Source organism: Colobus angolensis, unplaced genomic scaffold (genome assembly GCF_000951035.1).
Source record: "Colobus angolensis palliatus isolate OR3802 unplaced genomic scaffold, Cang.pa_1.0 Scaffold148, whole genome shotgun sequence".
NCBI lineage: Eukaryota > Metazoa > Chordata > Mammalia > Primates > Cercopithecidae > Colobus > Colobus angolensis.
This window is the reverse complement of record NW_012114577.1, coordinates 2462719-2486360: the sequence shown is the minus strand read 5'-3', so window position 1 is coordinate 2486360 and position 23642 is coordinate 2462719. Positions and strand designations below refer to the sequence as shown.

General features: G+C 38.3%; 1 protein-coding gene across 1 annotated transcript in view; it reads left to right on the top strand.

Moving 5' to 3' along the window:
- Positions 1 to 23642, top strand: part of TARBP1 (TAR (HIV-1) RNA binding protein 1) — a gene marked incomplete at its 5' end in the record, with an annotated part of 84520 nt that overhangs the window by 19721 nt on the left and 41157 nt on the right. Inside the window, 6 exons of the mRNA XM_011935753.1 lie at positions 1107 to 1196; positions 8365 to 8503; positions 10353 to 10452; positions 11969 to 12141; positions 18591 to 18688; positions 22345 to 22506. Coding sequence (XP_011791143.1) covers positions 1107 to 1196; positions 8365 to 8503; positions 10353 to 10452; positions 11969 to 12141; positions 18591 to 18688; positions 22345 to 22506 — 762 coding nt within the window. The remainder of the gene's footprint in view (positions 1 to 1106; positions 1197 to 8364; positions 8504 to 10352; positions 10453 to 11968; positions 12142 to 18590; positions 18689 to 22344; positions 22507 to 23642) is intronic.

Sequence of the window (23642 nt, the reverse complement as noted above, 5' to 3'; positions counted from 1 at the left end):
AGTCTCTATTGAGCTTCCCTGGTAGACAGACTTTCACTGTGTTGTCACAGCTTGTTGTTGGGGGAGCTAAGCGTGTCCTGGGTGGCCCACTGGGAGAGGATTCTTGGAGCTTATACCTCGTTCCTTTTATACTTTTCCCCTCATCTTCCCCTGTATCGACATTCAAGGAATGTATATGGTGAATATTCTGTGCTTTTTACAAAGCGTCAATAAACATTGCTTACTACAGGGGTCAGCAAACTCTTTCTGTGCAGTGCCAGGTAGCAAACATTTTTTAAGCTTTGCAGCTGGCTTTATGATCTGTGTTGAAACTTCTGAACTAAATAAACAGGCGTTGGCTATGTTCCAACAAAACTATTTACAAAACAGGCCATGAGTAGTTTTTGCCAATGCCTGGCCTAGATAGAGCAAGGTATCTTCATTCAAGATGCACAACCTTAAGGGAATGAAAGACCTAGGTGGTTTTCTTAGTCGGGGTCATTTTTATGGCATTGAAAATAATCACTTTATTTTTTCTGAGGCAGAGTTTTGCTCTTGTCTCGCAGACTAGAGTGCAGTGGTGCATTCTTAGCTCACTGCAACCTCCGCCTCCCAGGTTCAAGTGATTCTCCTGCCTCAACCTCCCAAGTAGCTGGGATTACAGGGCACCTGCCACCATGCCTGGCTAATCTTTTGCATTTTTGTAGAGATGGGGTTTTGCCATGTTGGCCCGGCTGGTCTGGAACTCCTGACCTCAGGTGATCCACCCGCCTTGGGCTCCCAGTGTGCTGGGATTACAAGCGTCAGCCGCTGCGCCTGGCCTCACATTTTGATTGAAAGTAATTTCTTCTTATGGAATGGTGTTTTTTTTTTTTTTTCAAGATTGTGACCATCTTTAAGATAGTAACGTCAATTTTAAGTTAACATGGTATCTTTATGTTAAAAGTGGAATAATATTTTCTTATTTGCTTTCTTTTGATTTAGCTAATGATACTTGCTTTCTTTTGATTTAGCTAATGATAACCTACTTTAAATAGTATTAATTGGTTGCCTCCACAGTGGTTTTTGTTTATTCAGTTAAACATTTTAATATGAGTAATTTTTAAAACCTTTCCTGCCCTGCCCAGGAGAAAGTGTCACTTTCTGATGTCTCAACTTTTCTCATGTCTCTGAGACAAGAGGAGTCCTTAGGACGAGGAACTTCATTGTGGACAGAGGTGAGATTGAAGATAATTTAATAAAGTCTTTGAAAACTGTAAACAATGATTTTCTTAATGAATTTCTGAGTAACCATTTATATAAAATATAATGATTGCTTTGTTATCTGTCAACAGAGACTTTGAAATATTGTATATTTGCTTTGAGTGGACTTAACTAATTCTGCTAAGATGCTTATGGAGAGGTGGGAGAGAGGAAAATGTTTGCAGTAGAGATAGACCTATTTAGAAGAAAATCTTTACTTGCTAGTGGGCAGATCTCAACTCTGGATGAGATGCATTAGGAATAATGACGATGTTAGACTCAAACACAGTAAGTGACACAAACTCCTCTTTCTCTTTTTTCTGTCATTGAATGGCTCCTTCCTCCCCTCCGTTGTCCAGTCCTTAACGTTTTGGTAATTCTGAGTTTGTTCTGACTTTTTGCATCCAATTCATCATGAAACTCTCCTGTCTCGTAAACATCTTTCCTCTTCTCCATGCCCTGCTGGGGCTCCAGCTCAGACCCTCCTCATGCGAAGCCCCTTGTGATGATGTCTTGTTGATGTTGAGTCCCTGGCCTCCAGGCCTCTTACTATGCCACCCTTTTCCTCAGGACTCTTCAGGGCCAGCTTCCTCCCTCTTTTTGTAAACCACGGGATTTAGTTTATATGACTGAATTCAGTGCTTATTTGGTATGTATGCGGTTCAGTTCTGATCGTTGTCCCCTCTGGGTTATATCGTTTTTGAGAAATGAAGAAGGGGCAAATTGTGGCCTTTAAAAAATGGAGTTTTATTTTCTTGATGCATCTAATTATATGGAATTTCAAAAATGTAGAACCATATAAAGAAAATAGAAATGATCTGTAATGCCTACCATCAAACTAAATTCATATTTTTTGTTTACTTTTTAATTCTTTTTCCCTATGAATATATGTATTCTCTTACTTTCTCATTATAGATAAGTATATGTGTATTTACAATGATACATACAATCTTTCTTAATATAGATTGAACTGTTTTACTTTTTTTTTTTTGTATTCACATAGGAGCATTTTAACATGTTGCTAAATAATTTTTCAAGATGTAGTAAAAATTCATTTGATTATATCTTGTAAAATTTATTGAATTAGTTCCTTTTCTTGGACTTTGTTTCAAAGTTTTTGCTTTTATAAATAACATTGGGCTGGATGTAGAGGCTCATGTCTGTGATCCTAGCACTTTGGGAGGCTGAGGTGGGCAGATCACTTGAGGCCAGGAGTTAGAGACCATCCTGGCCAGCATGGCAAAACCCCGTCTCTAGTAAAAATACAAAAATTATCCGGGCATGGCGCTGCATGCCTGTAGTCCCAGCTGCCTGGGAGGCTGAGACAGGAGAATTGCTTGAACCCGGGAGGCGGAGGTTGCAGTGAGCTGAGGTTGTGCCACTGCACTCCGGCGTGCACGACAGAGATATAGATTGAGAGAGGTTTCAAAGTATGACAGTGGACATCCACTTTATCTACAGTGATACAATACCAAATGTATCAGCATGTTAAATTCTTTGCCACTTTGGTAGATGAAACACAGCATTTGGTGACTTTATTTGCATTATTCTGATGACAGTTTTTTAAAACATTTTTTCATGTCTTTGTAGTATTTCTTTTGTGAATTGTCTATTATTGTCCTTTCCCCATTTTGTTTTGGGATTTTGACTGTCTCAAAAAACAAACAAAAAAACAAATAAAAGGGTATTGACAAGTTGTTATACCCATTGCAAATAATTTTTTTTTTTTTTAGTTCCTTTTTAAAAAATTTAGCTTTGCTCACTGAATGGGTAATGAATTTACGTGATTTGAAGATTAAAACTATTATTGTTTTGCTCTTCTATCCTGCCTTGATCCTTATCCTACTCCACCCCATCCCTAAACAAAGGTGTTTTTGATATAGACTCTGCTTACTACCTGGCAAGTTTTCATTAAAATATGTATTCATGGTGATTTCTTTATCTCCGTAGGCAAAGATCCTTCTTAGTCTTTTTTGTAAAGTAAAGCTTGCATAGTATTTTGTAAAGTAAAGCTTGCATAGTACTCCATCTGGTGGTTGTACCATTGTTTATTCAACTTCTTCCATTGCCAAACTGTTGAGTTGTCCAGTCTTGTGGCTTTTACAGACAATGCCACAATAAATGAATAGTTGGCAGGTACATCTGCAGAATGGAGTCCTAGAACTGGGATCAGTGGTCAGAGGTTGGGTGACTGTAATCTTTCGGGGGACTGCCCAGTTTCCGTCCATAGTTTCCTATGGCTGCTGTAATAAATTACCACCAGCCTGGTGGCTTAAAATAACATACATTTATTGCCTTACAGTTCTGGAGGCCAGAAGTCTGGAATCCGTTTCACCGGTCTGCAATTAAGATTCTGGCTGGCCTGTGCTTCCTTGTAGGGGCGAGTCTGTTTCCTCATCTTCTGGAGCTGTATTGCTTGCATTTCCCGGCTCATGGTCCTTTCTCCATCTTCAGAACCAGCAGCCTGGCGTCTCGCGATCTCCGCTTCATCTTCATATCACATTCTTCTCTTCTGTTTCTGTGGCCAAATCTGCCTCTGCCTTCCTTTTATAAGGACACTTAGGATTACATTGGACCCCCTCAAATAATCCAGCATAATGTCCCCATCTCAGAATACTTAATCTGCAAAGCTCCTTTTGCTGCATAAGGTAATATTCACAGGTTTCAGGGTTAGGACCTCAGTATCTTTGGGGCCTACCATAGGGTTGCAGGAATTTCACAGGGTATGATAGTGCCTGTTGTGAAGCAGGATTTTTTACCAATCTGGGAAAAAAGGCATTTTCCCAGATTGGTAAAAAAGGATGGGAAAGGGCATTTCAGTGTAACTATAAAAAAAAGGACGGGAAAGGGCATTTCAATGTAGTTATAATTTATAATTCTCTTATAGTTTGTAAGTTCGGGCATCTTTTCAGTTTCATTTTGATTTTTGATTTTGTTTAGTTTTTTCCTGGTAGCTTTTTACTCTGAAAAATTTTAAAAATTCTTAGAAGAATATAATGAACTCTCATGTACCCATCACCCACCATCTATGGTCTTTTTTTTTTTTTCTGAGACAGAGTCTCGCCCTGTTGCCCAGGCTGGAGTGCAATGGCGTGATCTCGGCTCACTGCAGCCTCTGCCTCCCAGGTTCAAACGATTCTCTTGCCTCAGCCTCCCAAGTAGCTGGGATTATAGGCACCCGCCACCATGTCCAGCTAATTTTTGCATTTTTAGTAGAGATGGAGTTTCACCATGTTGGCCAGGCTGGTCTCAAACTCTGACCTTGTGATCTGCCTGCCTTGGCCTCCCAAAGTGCTGGGATTACAGGCGTGAGCCACCGCACCCAACTGACCCATCTTCTTTGACCCGGACCTCCTACTCTCCCTTCCTCTCCCAGTTATTTTGAATCAAATCCTATCAAATCTTATTTTTCATCTATAAGTATTTGAGTATGTACTGCTAAAAGATAAGGAGTTTAAAGGGCTTAAAAATAAGCCCTTATCACACCTAAAAAAACTAACAGTATGTTTAAAATTTGTTTTATTTTTGTTTGGTCAGATGTCCAATTTTGTTTGTTCAGGTATTCAAATAAAGCCTATTCACTGCAGCTAATAGGCATAGCTTTAAAATTGTGCACTGTAATCCGGCTGGAATTTATTTTGTTGTATGGTATGAGTTGTGAGGTTTAAAAGAGAAAATTTGTGTAAAAATGCTTTAGGCTGCCTTTAGCCCGTATTAAATGTAAATATCTACTGTTACTAATAATGTCTTTTTGCCCTGGTTTAAGAAATGAGGCATTTGCCTGTTGTATTGTTTATTTGTTTTTAAGGAACCAGCTGTTAGATTTCTTTGTCTGTTCCCCTTGATTTTTCGGTTCTGTGATGCATCGGTGTCTGTTTTCATCTTTGACTCTCCTTTGGTTTGTTTTGCCTGTCTCCTGATGTCTTGGGGTCATTTGTTGAGAACTATGTATTGCACATCTCCCACAGGCCACGCACTGTGTGGAGTGTTGGGAATACGGTGGTCAGTGAGAGAAACGTGTTGACTACCCTCAGGAAGCTTCTAGTTGGTTGTTTATGCCTGTCTCCTGATGTCTTGGGGTCATTTGTTGAGAACTATGTATTGCACATCTCCCACAGGCCACGCACCGTGTGGAGTGTTGGGAATACGGTGGTCAGTGAGAGAAACGTGTTGACTACCCTCAGGAAGCTTCTAGTTGGTTGTTTATAGCTGAATCCAGATTTCAGTTCTTTTTTTTGGAAAGCACTTACATATATGTATATATATTTTAGTGTAGATTCGACTGTATCCTATAACTTTTATACATAGTGTTCTCATTATCTAAATACCTAGTTATTATGTAAAGTCATTGATATTCAGTCATTTTAAACCTGTAGAAATGGCTTTTTTTATGTAGCTCACTCTAAATAGTTTTTTAATTAATAGACTTTATTTTTTGAAACAGTGTTTGGTTTCCAGAAAAATTAAACAAAGTGCAGAGAGTTCCGACCAGGCATGGTGGCTCATGCCTATAATCCCAGCACTTTGGGAGGCCCAGTAGGCCAGATCACTTGAGCTCAGGAATTTGAGACCAGCCTCGGTAACATAGCGAGACCCTGTTTCAATATATTTTAAAAATAAAGTAATAATGTAAAAAAAAAAAAGTGCAGAGAGTTTCCACATACTCCCACACCACTCTCCCCATCCCTACATACAGTTTCCCCTATTGTTAACATTTTGTATCAATGTGGGTCATTTGTTACAATTGATGACCCCCATATTGATTACTATTATTAACTAAAGGTCATAGTTCACATTAGGGTTCACTCTTCACATTGTACATTCCATGGGCTTTGACAGACATATCATACACAATAGTCTCACTGCCCCCAAAAATTCTCTGTGCTCTGCCTGTTCATCCCTCCTTTTCCCCAAACCTTGGCAGCTGATCTTTTTACTGTCTGTAGTTTTGTCTTTTCCATAATGCCACATAGTTGGACTCATACAGGACATAGCCTTTTCAGATTGGCTCTTCTACTTAGTAATATGCATTTAAGGTTCCTTCCTGTGTTTTCATGGCTTGAAAGCTCATTTTTTTTAGTGCTGACTAAGACTTCATTATCTGGATGGACTACCGTTTATTTATCCATTCACCTACTAAGGGACACCTTGGTTGCTTCCAGGTTTTGGCAGTTGTGAGTAAAACTGTAAACATCTTTGTGCAGGTTTTTGTGTGGACATAACTTTTCATCTTATTTGGGTAAATACCAAGGAGCACAGTTGCCAGATTGAGTGATAAAATTCTGTTTAGTGTTATGAGAAACTGCCAAGCTCTCTTTAGAATTGTACTAGTTTGCATTCCCACCAGCAAAGAATAAGAGTTCTTACTGCCCCACATCCTCTTAGCATTTGGTTTGTCAGTGTTCTGGATTTTAGCCACTCCAATAGCTGTATAGGGGTGTCTTACTGTTTTAATTCCCAATTCCCTAAACATAGATGATACTGAACATTTTGTATATGCTGTTTACCATCTGTATGCCTTCTTTGGGGGAGGTGTCCAGTTCTTGTGCAAATTTTTAAATTAGTTTGTTTGTTTTCTTATGGTGAGGCTTTAAAAGTTCTTTGAATACTTTGGATACCAGTCCTTTATCAGATATGTGTTTTGCAAATATTTTCTCCCAGTCTGTGGCTTGTCCTTTCATTCTCTTCACGTGTCCACATAGATTTTTGAGATTTGTATTTTAATGGGGAATCAAGGGAGCCTGCCTACCCAGAGACTGCCATTTAAATGTCATTTTAAACCATAAGTCTGACATGAAAACTCTTTGAAGGGAAAATATTCTGAATTTTGTGACAGATTTGATAGAGGGAAAGAAAAATATCAAATATGAATTAGAGTTTAGTTGTCAAAAATAATTTTGGTACAGCAGAATCATGCCTGTGGAAATACAAGCTTTGAAAAGCCTTACGTGTTTTACAGCAATAATTAGGAAATGTAGTCTGGCCAGTTTTAGAGGAATACAAAGAAAAGTGTATACTGTTAGAAGATAAATAGTGGCTGACCTCACTGTTAGACAGATAATATCTTAAGATTATCCGACTTGATAAAGACCTACACAGAACAACCTCCTCTAGCGTTATGGACCTGCTCACTCATTGTACCTGTGTGGTGTCTTTTAGTCCTGACCACTTTATTCATCCAGAGTTATTCATCAGTTTCGTTTTTGGTCGAATGATGTATTCTTCCTTTGCCTCCTTGTAGTAAACTTTGGATAACCCTAATGGACACAAAAAATAATTTTTCAAAAATGCTTACTTTTTAGAAAGACTCATTTCATAATTATTTTCTTCATATTTAAACTCAGTTATTGAATTTGCTTATTAAGACAGATACTATAAAAAGGAAATTGAGAACATATTTAGATTTTAAAACAAAAGTTTGACCATTACACGTGACCAAAGATGAGTTGTGAAATTATGTGACTTTTATTTGCAAACCTTCTAAGAGATGTAACGGAGAAGGCCTTGGACAGTGTTTCTCTTTTAAATTAATATACAGTATTTTAATATGCATGTATGATAGAAAATAAACTTGTGAGGAGGGTAGGAACTTTGATTATAACTTAATTTTCAAATTCTTCCTTCTCTCAAAGATAAAACTTCTTGTTTTAGCATATGAAGCTGGAAGAAGTTTTAGTTGAAGGTTGTAATTTGTTTTATGTAATGCGTTATTTTTTATAGAGATCTTTACCTCATTAAAATGTACATTTTATATAAGCTATGTTAGAAATTCTTGCCTGTTAATGAAGTCTATCCATTCTTTGAAGGAGATTAGAAAACACATACACACACATATATATGTGTGTATATATATCACATATATGTATATATACACCACATATACATATATATCACACATATATAGTACATATATGTATATATCACATATAACACACATACATATACACATACATACATATATACGCATAGTTTTTTTGCTTTTACTGTCTGTGGAACTCAAGTATGCTAGTAAATGGTTTATTACTTTGTATTCAATTATTTAAATTCATTTTATTGTGAAATAAAGAAATTGGTTTAAGGAGATTAGAAACCCTTTGTTCAGTTAGGTTTTTAAAATAAAGTAATAACTGTTTTCTTTTCCAGCTGTGTGACTGGCTACGTGTTAATGAAAGCTATTTTAAGCCATCCCCAATGTGTAGCTCCATTGGACTTCACAAGACATCTTTAAATGCTTATGTGAAGAGCCTTATTCAAGAGTATGTTAAGTCATCTGCTTGGCAAAGTAAGTCTGCAATCATTTTTATGGATTGATATAACCAAAATATTTTAAAGAACTTTTAACTAGTTTTTCAGACCAAGAGTTAGGCTTTATGAAATATGTGATGATTTATTGATGCCAAACTTGTATTTCAGTAAAATAATGTGAAAAAAAAGGAAAGATACTGTCTCCTAACTTGTATTAATACTTTATCTCTTCTGAGACTTGAGATTTTAAATTACGTTATGTTTAAGGAAGCTAATAAGTTGCCAGAGTTAAGAAGTGGACACAAAGTAATTTATTTATTCTACAGTTACTGGGTCCCTGTGAACTAGATACTGCAGATATGGCTTTGGAGCCTCTGTAGTGGAAATATGTACATTGGAAATATGTGTTTATCTTTTTTGTTTTTAAAGCACTACGTTTAATATGAACTGATTATGAAAAACAATTTTAAACAAAAGCTGTGTTTAAAAGGATAGTTTTGTTAGTTTCTTTTTCAGCAGATACTTTGCAACATCAATTTTACAAAGATCCTTTCTTTGAGGAAATATGTAAGACATTAGAGAAGCACTCTTAACAGATTGATTAATTAGGATTCTTTTTACATTCCTAATGCTTCCTTTTCATTAAAGTCATTGGTGATAATTTAGGAAAATTGCATCTTCGAATTTAACATGTCTTAAATTTCCTAGCTGTGTCTCACACAAAGTCATTTTCATCTCCTGGTTTCTCTAAGCTGACCATATACTAGGTCTTAAATGATGAGATAATTATCCTTCCAAAATGCATGAGTTTATGCTTCTTGGAACATTTGTCTTTTGTGTTTTTAGTCTTTTTTGGTCTGTCTGTGTCTAGTAAATGTCCTATGCTGTTACATTGGAAGATTATTTGAAGTAAATATGTTAGTCCCTACTAAAGTGGACATCCACTGGAGGGTCAGATAGGGGCCTGAGAGGCCATGGCCTTTGTGTCTTCATTTAATCTCATTGCTGATCACATTTTAGGGAAGACTCATTTCAGCTGAAATACTAGAATTGCCTCTTACCGAGTTACCTTGCATCTACTGTTGCTTCCTCTGCAATATCTTTTCCACATGATACCTAGATAAATCTTTTCAAAATACAAATTTTGATCTTAGACATTTTTCCTCCACTTCTTTGTATATATTCCTTTTAACCTTCGGTGGCTTCCTGTTGCCTTTAGGGCAGAGACAAAGGTCCTCTGCATGGCCTGCAAAGTTTCCTGGTCTCTTTTCTGCCTGTTTATGCCACTTCAGTTTTTGCTACTCCCTGTCACGTAGTGCACACCTGAGCATACTTCTATTTTCTGGAATATGGCATGCCTTCTGCCAGAAGACCTTTGATATGCTCTTCCTTCTGTCTAGAAAGTTCTTATGTCCCTTCATCTTTCCTCTTGAGTTGTCACATTCAGCCTAATTGTCATTTCTTCAGGAAAACTTCCTCTTACTCTCCAGATAAGGGCACATCTTCCTAGTGTAGACTCCATTAGCACCATTTACTTCTCCTTTATAGCCCTCGCTATAATTGCAATTTTCTATGTATTTATTCTTTGATTAATGCTTTTCTCCTGTATACTAAATTCCATGAGCACAGGAACCACTGTGTCTGCAGCACCCAGGTAAATTGCATGGCATGTAGCAGGTACACAAATTTGTTTTTTGTTCGTGTTGAAATAGATACGTATAATAATGAGCCATGCTCTAGGGTGTTCTACTGTATTTCATCTCGATTGAATTTCTCTCATAATTTAATAAGGCATAATCATTTAGTGGGGGTTTTTTTTTTTTTTGAAGCATCATCCTTGAAGGATTTTGTTAATGCTTTGCAAACCTTAACTATTGTTATTTAAGCAGGAGAAAACTGCTTTATGCCTGATTGGTTTGAAGCCAAGCTTGTTTCTCTGATGATCTTGCTGGCTGTGGATGTGGAAGGAATGAAGACTCAATATAGGTAATTGTTTCTATAATTGAAAAGAAAGCCTATTTAAAAAAATCCTGATCAGAATTATGATGTGTATTCAGATTTTTGAATGATTGAAGTGAGTTGATCACAAGGTATTAAGGGAGGGTACTAGAACATTCACAGTATACCGAAGAAATGTTTAAAGTTAATAATAAATAGGAATAGGGCATATTAGTGCTTTTAAATTGATAAATTAAATATTAGACTTAACAATTTAATGTTAATTAGATGGCTGGGCGCGGTGGCTCACGCCTGTAATGCCGGAACTTTGACAGGCCAAGGTGGGCAGGTCACCTGACATCAGGAGTTTGAGGCCAGACTGGCCAACATGGTGAAACCCTGTCTCTACTAAAAATACAAAATCAGCCAGGCGTGTTGGCACATGCCTGCAGTCCCAGTTACTAGAGAAGCCAAGATGGGAAACTCACTTGAACCAGGCGGCAGAGGTTGTAGTGAGCTAAGATTGCGCCATGGCACTCCAGCCTGGACCACAGAGTGAGACTCTGTCTGAAAAAAATTTAATGTTAAATTAGAGAAGATTAAAAAATTATATACAATAATCACTGGTTTTATATCAGAATATTAGAAGTGGATTACAAGATTCCAGTGTAAGTTTAGGTAAAGAGATTTACTGGATTTGACTCCTTTGTACAATACATAATCTAAAAAAATAGTAATAAAGATAAAACAATCTTATAACAATCTGATTTATATTTTGTGAGAATGGAAGCAGATCAGTTTTCACTAGATTATAGTTTTGCAATAAGCAGCATCCTTAGGTAGAACAGGTAGGATATTTGCATGGTATACAGTAAATTTGATTTACACCAAATCTCTTTTCTAGACAAAGATTGAAGTTGGTTATCTAGCCTGGGAAAATAAGTGAGACCCCGTCTCTACAAAAATTAAAAAATTAGCTGGACATGGTGGCTCACACCCTGTGGTCTCAGCCACTTAGGAGGCTGATGTGGGAAGATTGCTTGAGCCTGGGAGGTTGAGGCCACAGCGAGCTGTGATCACACTATAGCACTCCAGCCTGGGCGACAGAGTGAGACCCCATCTCAAAAAAAAAAAAAAAAGTTGGTTATAACAGTTTTTAATAAATCCTTAGTTGTTTTTGTTTGTTTGTTTGTTTTGGATTTTTAAAAACGTGTTCTTTTTCCTTGACTAACTTATGTTTGTTTTGGTTTTATATTTTTGTATTATGGAAGCAGGGTCTCATCAATTTAATTTACACATAAATTGGGTATAGGATTTCCTTCCTGCTGGTGCCTGGCGTTGAGGACGGTGGTTCTTCCCTGTGCTTTCTTTAGTGAGTCGCTACACTGGGGAAAGCACGGACCAGAAGATGAGTCCTCATAGCTGCTGGTTGTCTGGGTCTTTCATGAGAGTAACTTTGTCTAATTGGATCCATTAGCTAACCAGTTTTCACCCAATTATAGGCGGGAAGCAATTTGCTTATGCTTTTGAAATGGTTGATTTTGGCACGTCTTTTAATGTCTAGTGGAAAGCAGAGAACAGAGAATGTATTGCGGATATTCTTAGATCCTCTTCTGGATGTGCTTATGAAGTTTGGTACCAATGCCTACATGCCCTTGCTGAAGACTGACAGATGCCTCCAGTTGCTGTTGAAGCTGTTGAACACATGCAGGTTGAAAGGTTCCAGTGCCCAAGATGGTGAGGATAAGTTGTTTCTCTTGGTGTCTTGCTTGATACAGCATTGGTATTTAGAGTGAGAAGAAATTTCTGACTTTTTAAAATAGAAAACTTAACTCTAAATATTGAGAATCTCCCAGTGGCGCTGGGGATACAGTGGTGAAGGAGCAACCATCTCTTCTCGTGAGTTGACACTCTAGTGGTTTACATGCGTTGGTTACTATAATGTAATTTCATTTGCTTTTTAGAAAAATTTATGCATGCTTATTGATTTCCAGACCATTTTAAATGGTCACTATTTTGTATATGTTTAAGCAGGATCCATTTCTGATTGCCACTCTTGGCAGTGATTTTATAATTACTTGTTTTTAAATATGTTCATCTTTGAGTACCTTTTAAGTAGAAAATACTTCACAGAGAAAATTAGTGATAATAGGTAGAAGCATTGAGCTCTTTCTTCTCTCCTTAAACTAAGGTATGTAAAACAGCAGTTGAAAACCCATAGACATCAGAGATGAGAGTAGTGACAGGTGAACCTCCCAGTCCTTCCTGACCAGTGTCATTTGCAGTTTTAGAAATTTCCTATTTAAAAATTCTAGAGGAGTATTAGTATTAGGTTAAACCTGAGAATAAAATTGATACGATTATATTTTAATATATGCTTATCAAATACCCTGTTTTTTATAATGATAGTAGCAGAACTAAATGCTATGAAAATACGGTAAATTTTTAGAAGACTTTCAACTCCTTAAGGGCATACATTTGAATTCATTGGAGCTGTCCTGATTATTTACTCCTGTGCTCAGTGCTTTCAGTGTAGAACTGGCTCACATGTGCCCTTGAAAAATGGCCATAATTTTGGATACAAACAAAATAATGTGTGATATGTAAGTTATATATAAGTTAGGATGCGAAGTAATTAAACACCTGTGTACTCACATGCAACCTAAGAACGAATTTACCTGTTTAGTGCCCTCCTGTTACTCTTTGTCTTCCTGTTTTGACTTTTATTACATCCATGCATTTTAGAAAAGGATTTTTAGCACATATATAGATATTTCTCAACAAGATACTATTTTTTTAACTACTTTATTGAGGTTACATGTTAAAAGGCTTTACATATTTAACGTGTGCAACTTGATGAATTTGGGGATAGGTACCTGTGAAACCATCACCACCATCAAGGTCATAGACGTATCCTTCACCTCCCAAAGTTTCTTCCTGCTCCTATTATTATTACTCTTTGTAATAAGACTTAACCTAAGATCTTCCCTCTTCTTGAATTTATGAGTTAGAGATAGAAACTTGGGAGTCATTAACATACAGGTAGTATTTGAAGTGAGACTGGATGAGAGTGTTGGGGAGCAAGTGTAGATGGAGAAGGGGTCCAAGTACCTTGGGGACACCAATGCTAGAGGTTAGGGAGGTGAAGAGGAACAGCAGAGGATACCTAGGGGAATTCATAGCCAGAGAGGAGGAAAACCAGGAAGCCAGTGAAGAATGTGTTTCCTGAAGGAGGGCGGGATCCCACACCAGAGGCTGCTGATGTCCTGACAGAAGGACTGGGAATTGACCGTCCAGTTTAGCAACATGGAAATCAGTGGTGACCTCGATGGAAGCAATCTGGGGCAGTGGTGGGGGCCACTCAGGGAGAGAAATGAAAATAGTGAGTAAAATTGTGAGTTTTTTGTGTGGAGGGGCAGAGGAATGGGGCCATTGGTGGTGAGGAACGAGAAGTTTGTTTGTTTCCTTAAGAGGTGAATATAACCATGTGTATGTGCTGTTGGAAATGATTTCACTGAGGGAGGTTTTGAAGACATAAAGGGGTGGTATTTGCTGACTGGCATCCAAGCATAGGTGAGAGTCTATGGAATCCAGGACACAAGTGGTTCTAGAAGGTTCTAGAAGGAGCACTGATAGAGATAGGTGCAAGTGGGTGGATATAGGAGGTCATAGAAGTTCTTTTCTAATTTATTCTGGTTTTTTAAGGAAAGAGGAGATAGAGTGAGGGTGGGGGTGGAAGTGTTGGCAGTGTGAGGACAAGGTATAAGCATCTGTCTGGGAAGGAGGCTTTGTGAGTGCTCTAAGGCAGTGCTGTAGGATTGCTGTGCTTGCTGAGCGCGCCCTTGAGGTTGCGATTGCGAATCCACAGTGACGGCAGTCCAGACGGCTGTGTTTTCCTCCAGCCTGTGATGTGCAATACCACTTTACTGTGCCTAATCAGATGAGATTCAGGGATTGCCATTCTGCAGATACAGTTTTTGTAAAATGATGTTTCCATGATTATATGTTTAATCTGCAATAACTGTATAATGTTTATTTTTAAATTTGAGGAATCATACTTTTAGTTACAATACAGCTTCCCTTTCATTACACTGGATTATATGAGCTTTCAGTAATTATTACTGCTTCTGTCCTCATTGATGGCTGAATTGGTCACTGTGGTGGGCTGGTCTTCTTTGCTGAGTCTCGCTTTTTTTGTGGGAGTAATCTCTTGTCTATTGGAACTTTTCTTCCTGACATAGCTTTTTATACATAGTCTTACACATAGATAGTTCTATACATAAAGTTTACATTTTCACTATATGTGAGCGTACAGTTCTGTGACATAGAGTACATCCACACTGTTGTACAGCCATCACCATCATCCATCTCCAATTTTCCTCTTCCTGAACTGGAACTCTGTACTTGTCAAACACTAATTCCCCATTTTCCTCTTTCCCCAGGCCCTGGCAGTCACCATTCTACTTTCTGTCTCTGTGAGGTTGACTCCTCTGGGTACGTCCTAGAAGTGGAATCATACAGCATTTGTCCTTTTGTGTCTGACTTATTTCACTGAACATCGTTTCTTCTAGGTTCATCCATATTATAGCATGTATCATACTTTGATTCCTTTAAAAAGCTGAATAGTATTCTGTTTTTTGGCTATATTATATTTAGTTATCCATTCTTCTGTTGATGAACAATGGGATTTTTTTCACCTTCTCTTTTGTGAATAATGCTGCTGTGAACATGGGTGTACAAATGTCTGTCTGAGTCCCTGCTTTCAATTCTTTTGGAAGTGGGATTTCTGTATCATATGGTAATTCTGTTTCATTTTTTGAGGAACTGCCATACACTTTTCCACAGTGGCTGAACCATTTTACGTTTGCACCAGTAGTGCACAAGGGTTCCAGTTTTTCCACATCCTCTCCAACACTTGTTAATGGGCTTTAAAAAATAATAGCCATCCTAATGAGTATAAAGTGCTACTTCATCATGATTTTGACTGTGATCGCTTTTTGACCAGTTCTGGTACCACTGTGTCTTTTGGGATTCAGTTTACTACTACAAATTATATGAGGCACAGGGAAGGAAACCAAACCATAATTTTTTTTTTTTTTGAGACGGAGTTTCGCTCTTGTTGCCCAGGCTGGAGTGCAATGGTACGATCTCGGCTCACTGCAACCTTTGCCTCCCAGGTTCAAGTGATTCTCCTGCCTCAGCCTCCCGAGTAGCTGGGATTACAGGCATGTGCCACCATGTCCGGCTAATTTTGTATTTTTAGTTTCTCCATGTTGGTCAGGCTGGTCTCGAACTCCCAACCTCAGGTGATCTGCCTGCCTCAGCCTCTCAAAGTGCTAGGATTACAGGCATGAGGATTATAGGCATGAGTCACTGTGCCTGGCCCCAAACCATCATTTTTATTCTGGCTTGAACTTTTGCCCACAGTTTGTAAATTGTGACAGGGTGTTAAATTCAGAGTGTGGCAGTGACCAAGGGATGTGCCTTGAGGGTGAGACAGAGGCGCTTTTATATGTATTGTGGTAATTAAGAGGAACCCCTGAGGTAGGGATGATAATACTGGTTGCCTTGAAGGCAGCTACTTTTCTTCGTATCATTTTGTTTTCTCTTCTCCAAGGCCTAAGCTTTCCCTTGAAATCTCAAATTTATTTTAATTGAATGAGTTTGGTTGTATACAAAGAAAATAAAACTATTTTATGCTATTAATGTGAGTTTGATATTTAAAGAGTTGACTGTATATACAGGAGAACGAAAAGGCAGAAAGAGTAGTATGGAATATGGAAAATAAGAGTATTCTGTTTTTCCCATATTCATTGGTTATAGTTTTACATTTTTTAATAAAGCCTTTTACTTTCCAATCATTTGCTGATGGCTTCTTGACCTGGCATGTGACTCATAAGATACTCCAGAGGCCATATAATATAGCCCCTGGGTAACATGAACATTTAAAATTAATTTTTAATATGTGTAATCTCTTAATGAACACTTCTCAGAGTGATAGATACAGCATTTTGTGAGGTGTCTATTAAATCTTCTGCCTAGTTAGTCCTTTGTCAGATACATGGTTTGCACATATTTTCTTCTTGTCTGCAGCTTATCTTTTCAGTTTCTTAATAGTGTCTTTTGCAGAACCAAGTTTTTATTCTGATGAAATCCAGTTTATTTTTGTTTTGTTTTATGGATCATGCAGTAGGTATTATGACTGAGAACTCTGCCTTAGCCCCAGGTCATACAGGATTTCTCCTTAGTTTATTATTTTACTTTTAGATTTATGATATATTTAGGATTAATTTTTAAGGTGTAAGGTTTAGGTCAAGGTTAGTTTTTTTGCCTTTAGGTGTGTGGTTGCACCAGCACCATTTGTTGGAGAGCCTGAGTATCCTTTCTCTGTTGAATTGTTTTGTAGTTTTGTCAAAAATTAATTGGTTGTGATGGAAACAGTCCAAAGTAGATGGGTAGAGGAATGGATAATATATGGTTTGTACATATTCAGCCATAAAAAGGCATGAAGTAGTAATACCTGCTACAGCATGAATAAACCTTGAAAACGTTATCATAAGGTGATCACTAAAGATCACATATTATATGATCTCATTTAAATGAAGTGTCCGGAATAGGCAAATCTATAGAGACAGAAAGTAGATTGGGGTCGCTTAGGGCTGGGAAGAAACAGGGGTTAAGGGCCTGATGATTTAAAGGGTATGAAGTTTCTCTTTGTGGTGGTGGTTGCACATGTCTGTGACTATACAAGAAACCATTGAATTAGATACCTTTAATGGGGGAATTGAGTGCTCTGTGAATTCTATCTCAAAAAATTGTTTACAAATAATTAATTTGGCTGTATTTGTATTGGTGTAATTCTGGACTCTATTCTTTTGATCTAAGTGTTTATTCCTTTGCCAATACCACAAAGTTTTGGTTACTGTAGATTTATAATAAGTCTTAAAATAGGTAGTGTGGTTCCTTCGAATTCTTTTTTGTCCAAAAATATTTTTAGTTATTCTAGTTCCTTTACCTTTCCATATAAATTATATCATCAACTTACATGTACTTCCAAAAAAAAAAAAAAGTCCTGCTGGGATCTTGACTGGAATTACATTAAATACATAGATCAGTTTGTGGGGAATTGCTTTCTTATGCTGAAACTTTTAACGCATGAATATGGTATTTCCGTACATTTATTTATTTAGAGACAGGGTCTCAGTTTGTCACCCAGGCTGGAGTACAGTGGTGCAATCTCAGCTCACTGCAGCCTCCACCTCCCATGTTCAAGCAATCCTGCTGCCTCAGCCCCCCCAAGTAACTGGGACTGCAGGCGCTCACTACCATGCCTGGTTAATTTTTGTATTTTTAGTAGAAATGGGGTTTCGCCATGTTGTCCAGGTTGGTCTCAAACCCCTGACCTCAGGTGATCTGCCCACCTCAGCCTCCCAGAGTGCTGGGATTACAGGTATGAGCCACCGCGCCTAGCCTGTCTCTACATTTACTTAGGTTGTCTTCGAGTTTTTTTATTAGAGTTTTATAGTTTTCAGCATATAGATCTTACACAGGTTTTGTAAGATTTACACTATTTCTTTTGAGGGGAAGCTGTTGTAATTGATAGTTTTAAAATTTTCAATTTTTGCCTATATGTTACTAATATATAGAAATATGATTGATTTTGGTTTGTTGACCTTGTATCCTGTGACCTTGCTGAAGGACTTATTAATTCTAGGAGTTTGTTTGAAGGTTCCTTGGTCATTCCCTGACCAGAAAGCTGGCGCCCATTTCTGCTACTCACCTTGTTGACTGCTTCTGCATCTGGTTACAACTGGGAGGAGGATCAGAGGGAGAAACATTAGTAAACTCACCACTGTTCAGTGTTACTTCTCTCTGAATCCACCAGCCATTTTTTCCTTGTTGAGTTTTCAAATAGCTGCTTCATGCATGCTGTCCAGGGTTTATAGCTGTGTTCAGTGGTGGAGGGAAGAGTGTCCTGATCCATTCTACCTACAACTGGGACTCCTAAGTGACTTAAGGTTACGTATAGCTTTCCCCATGGGGCGAATAATGATTATATTATTGCAGTTTATTTTTGGCAAGTGATTCATGTGCTTAGCCCAGTTGTACATTTACTAGAATATTTGGTGTGTTTTGTACCAAAGAACTGCTATCATTTTAGTTGCATGCATTTTTCCCCCATACAGATGAGGTGTTTACTGTTCTTCAGAACTTTGTCATGTCTACTACAGAGAGCATTTCTGAATTTATTCTCAGACGACTTACTATGAATGAGCTAAATAGTGTAAGTATTCATTGGAGTAACTTTCATTTCTTTCATTCTTTTCACCAATAGTTCAATGATCACTGACACTGTATTAAATTGAAAAGAAAAATTAATTTTCTCAAGAAATGGTCTTAGGAAGCAGCAGAAAAAAACTTAACTTTGGAGTCTCCTAGTTCCAATTCCATCTGTATTGTTAGCTATGACCTTGGGCAAGTTACATAGATCTTCTGAGCCTCACCCTGTTTACATCCAAGGGTTTGGAGAGTTTCAAATGATGTAACATATTTGAAGTACTACACACATTCAGTGCATTTTGGGGCCCATATCCCGAGATTCTGATGTGGCAGGTTTGAGACCGGACCCTGAGTGGGGGTGCGTGTGTTAAGAATCCATCAGTGATTCTTAAATGCAATTAGTTTTTAGGTATAGAGGATGCTCTGTGACTGTAGCTGTCTTCTCTATCTCTAGACTGTACATAATTGTTCTTTTAGGACATCTAAACAAGCTTTTCCCCTTAAAGAATACCTTGAAAATACCAGTTCTTATATGTCTGTTCATTTTTGTTTGTTTGTTTAAAATCTCTGGGGACAAATGTTGAAATAATTTGAATGCTTTTAAATACCCAATTAAATATTAATACATTTGTTTGACAGCTTACACAGGCATGAAAATATAAAAATACAAGTATTCGACTGAAAGACTTGAAATTTTATTATAGAAAGGCAAGGAAACTATTATGAAAATCTCTTCGGAGTGGGGAATATTTGTCTCTGTCTTCATTAATGTTTGTCAAGCAATCATTAATATGAATTCTAGTACACCTAAATTTTTAAGAAGTCATTTATTTATTTTTAATTTTTGTGGGGTACATAGTCGGTGTATGTATTTAACCAAGAAGTCATTTGAATATCTAAGTAACTTTAAAATTTAAGTTTTGCTCCAATACCACTTTTTATCTTCAGTATTATTTTTACCTTTTTATATGGGAAATTTCCAAACATATATAAAAGAAGTTTAATGACCCTCCCTTATGCTTATATGATGCCCCATTATTTAACATATTTTTGTTTGTTTGGATTTTGAAGCTAAATATAACTTGAAGGGAAAGCTTGATGTTATTTTATCTTTTAGATGCAAATATTTTAACAAGTAATTCCATATATGATAGTTTTAAATTGTTTTGAAAAAGCCATTCTTTAATAAATTAGTTAGAATTTCCAATTAAGTACGTTTGTTTAGTAGCTTAGAGTTTAATAGCGTTCTCTTCCCACACTTTCCCATGCCAGCAGTGTGCTAGTCAGTGTTTAATGACTAACTCTAGGGGAAAAAAGAGCCTGCCTCTGCAGTATTTACCAATTTCCACTGCTGATTTCAACCTACCATTGTGAGGCCATTGAGTTGGAAAGAGAGATGACCTTCGGTCTTTGCACTACAGCTGCTACGCCACTGCCTGTCTTAGTTCACAGAGGAAATAGTGGCTGTCCGGCTGGAATGCTCTCAATTTCCAGTTGCCAGATGTATGGACTTAGGCTATATGCTCACCCACACCTGAATCCATCCTCCCTGTTTTCCCTTTGTTACAAGAGAGTAAGGAAATTGGGATTTCATCCGTTTCCATTTTCTTAAGCATTTTACACTATTGATTATCTTCTTTCTTTCTTGTGTTTTCAATGACTGCTTTTCCCCTGAATTCTTTTCATGAGCATTTTAACAGATTTGAGGGTCCCTCATTTTATTTATTTATTTTTTTTTAATTTTTCTGAGATGGAGTCTTGCTCTGTTGCCTAGGCTGTGGTGCAGTGGCCTGATCTCGGCTCAGTGCACCCTCCACCTCCCGGGTTCAAGCGATCTCCTGTCTCAGCCTCCCGAGTAGCTGGGATCACGGGCATACACCAACATGCCTGGCTGATTTTTGTATTTTTAGTAGAGATAGAGTTTCACTATGTTGGTCAGGCTGGTCTTGAACCCCTGACCTCAGGTGATCTGCCTACCTTGACCTCCCAAAGTGCTGGGATTACAGGCGTGAGCCACCGCGCCCAGCCAAGGGTCCCTCATTTTAAAAGAACCCTCTCTCAATTTCATGTTCCCTTCTAGCACCCTATGTCCTTCTCTTTAAGCAGACCCAATTTAATTCTAATTTGGCTTTTATCTTTGTTACAACACAGAAATGACTCTCGCCAAAGTTGTCAGCGACTCTTTGTCATAAACTTAATGGATACTTTCCAAACTGTATTTTTCTTGATTCTTTTGTTCCAGTGGACACTGCTGACCACCTCCCACTTGAAACGCTGTTTAACTTCTATGATGTTCTCTCATGCTTCTCCTTAACCCAGCCCCTGCATCTTTCTGGCCATTATTTCCATTTCTTCTTTGAATGTCCATTCTCTGCTTCCTAACCTTTGAAGCCAGAGCTCTTTAAAGCTTGGCACTGTCCCCTTCTTTTCTCTTTCTCTCCCCTGTCACTTGATGATCTCATCTACATCCCCAGCTTCAGTTCTGCCAGGGACCCTCAAATCTCTGTCTCCACCTCAGACCACCCTTCTGAGCTTAACACTCTCAGTCGCTTACTCTCTGATGGTGTCAGTCGAATTTCTCACACTGTTCAAAACTGACCCCCTCGTCATCATTCCTACAGGAGGTTCTCCAGGTCACTGTCGCAGTGAATGTCCCACCATCCCGCCAGTTTCTTAAGCCAAAAACTTAGGAACCCTCCCTGGTACCTTCATCCCTCACTCTTGCCCTTCTGTTCAGTCTTGTAATTGTTACCTTCTGCCTGCACTGTATCCTAGCACCTGGCAAAGTGCTAGGCATCCAGTGGTTGCTCAGTAAAAACTGATCAAATTACTTCTTGTGTGCTTTCTATGTGCCATAAGAGGCCTCTTCTGGTATAGTAATAATATATTAATATAGTAATAGTTTCTCCCATTGATACCTTCAGAAACTCTGTGATGGATAAATATTACTATCTCTATATTATGGACAAGGACAAGGTTAGGCAATGACTGTGCATTCAGCACAATTACGGCACATTTCACAATTGAGTCATCCATCTCCCCACCTGGATTATGAGATCTTAACACAATAAGGCTTAGTAATGAAGAGTTAAATGACTTGTCCTATGTCACAGGGCTAGTGCATAGTAGAGCTGAACCCGTTTTTTTCTGGGTTTATGAGTCAAAAAATTTGCATTTCATGCTGTCCCTCTTACTGGCTCTGAGCTATTGGGCAAGTTGTTTAACTTCCCTGAAACTTAGTTGTCTTATGAAAGTGGGACAGTGATCTTTTTTGTGAGAAGTGATTTTTGTAAACAATGGAAGTAGTCATTGCTATAACCGTTATCATTACTATTTATGATGTACTAGCCCTGGGACGTAAGAATTGGTAGATGGTAGTTTCTGCTATCTAAGGTCTCCTTCTTAGGTGGGGAGACAGATGACTCAATTGTGAAATGCACCGTAATTGTGCTGAATGCACAGTCACTGTGTAAGCACAGAGAAGGAAGCCCTTAGCTCTGCATGGGAGGTCATGGAAGGCTGCTTGGAGAAAAGAAATTATTTTCTCATCAGTGTAGTTGTTGTGGTCTTTTAAGTAAACTTCTCCTGCCTGAAGGCTTGTGGTTTTGTGAAAATCGTGAATCTTGCTTGTACCCGTAAGTGTTTTAATCCTTGTCTTAGGTTTCAGATCTGGACCGTTGCCATTTATACCTGATGGTGTTAACCGAGCTTATAAATCTGCATTTGAAGGTTGGGTGGAAAAGGGGTAACCCTATTTGGAGAGTTATTTCTCTTTTGAAAAATGCGTCCATTCAGCATCTTCAAGAGATGGACAGTGGACAGGTAAGCCTCTTTGATTCCAGGTTTGCAGTTATCTTGAATAAGGCGTACAGGGAATACATATTCAGTTCTTATACACTATTTTGATACCATACAAAGCATTAGCTAAAATTCAGTTTTAAAATAGTACCCTCTGGTGATAAGATGTGGTTAAGATTGATACTCTTTTTTTTTTTTTTTTTTGAGACGGAGTCTCACTCTGTCACCCAGGCTGGGGTGCCATGGCACAATCTTGGCTTACTGCAACCTCTACCTCCTGGGTTCAAGTGATTCTCCTGCCTCAGCCTCCTGAGTAGCTGGGATTACAGGTGCGTGCCACCACAGCTGGCTAATTTTTGTATTTTTTGGTAGAGACGGGTTTTACCATGTTAACCAGGCTGGTCTCGAACTCCTGACCTCGTGATCCACCCACCTTAGCCTCCCAAAGTACTGGGATTACAGGTGATGCTGTTAATATAATACTAAACATATAAGAGGCATCGATCTTAAAATCATTTAGATACAGACATTTCACCTGTACTAGGTCTTTTGCCCAAACGTGTCCGGTAAAGGACATTTTATAGTCTGACATTATTGCCCTCCATGCTTGGTTTCCTACCTCATTTTTCAGCCTAGCTGCCCACTGTCCACTGCCTTTCCCCCTCCTTCCCACAGTGCCATGACTTTGCAGCCACTCTAGGCTACTTAGAGTTTTACAAATCACAAGCATGTGTCCTGTCTTCCTCCTGGAGGCTGTCATTCAGTCTGGTCCCTCCATGGAGAATGGGTGCCCTCTCCTCCAGCATACGCTTGTCAGCATCTGGTCCCCCCTTTTATGGACCAGCTGGAATCTCTTTTCTCTTAGCGGTCTTCATCGATTAGTATCTCACTCTCCTTCATCTTCCTGTTGCTCTTTATGCCTCATTTATAGTGTGTATTTCCATCTTTCTTGTTTTTGGAGTAATGTATGCATATATATCTTTTCCTTTTTTTTTTGAGACAGAGTCTCTCTCTGTCACCCAGACTGAGTGCAGTGGTGTGACCTTGGCTCACTGCAGCCTCAGCCTCCTGGGTTCAAGCAATTCTATTGCCTCATCCTCCCAAGTAGCTGTGATTACAGGATTTCTAATAGAGATGGGGTTTTGCCATGTTGGCCAGGG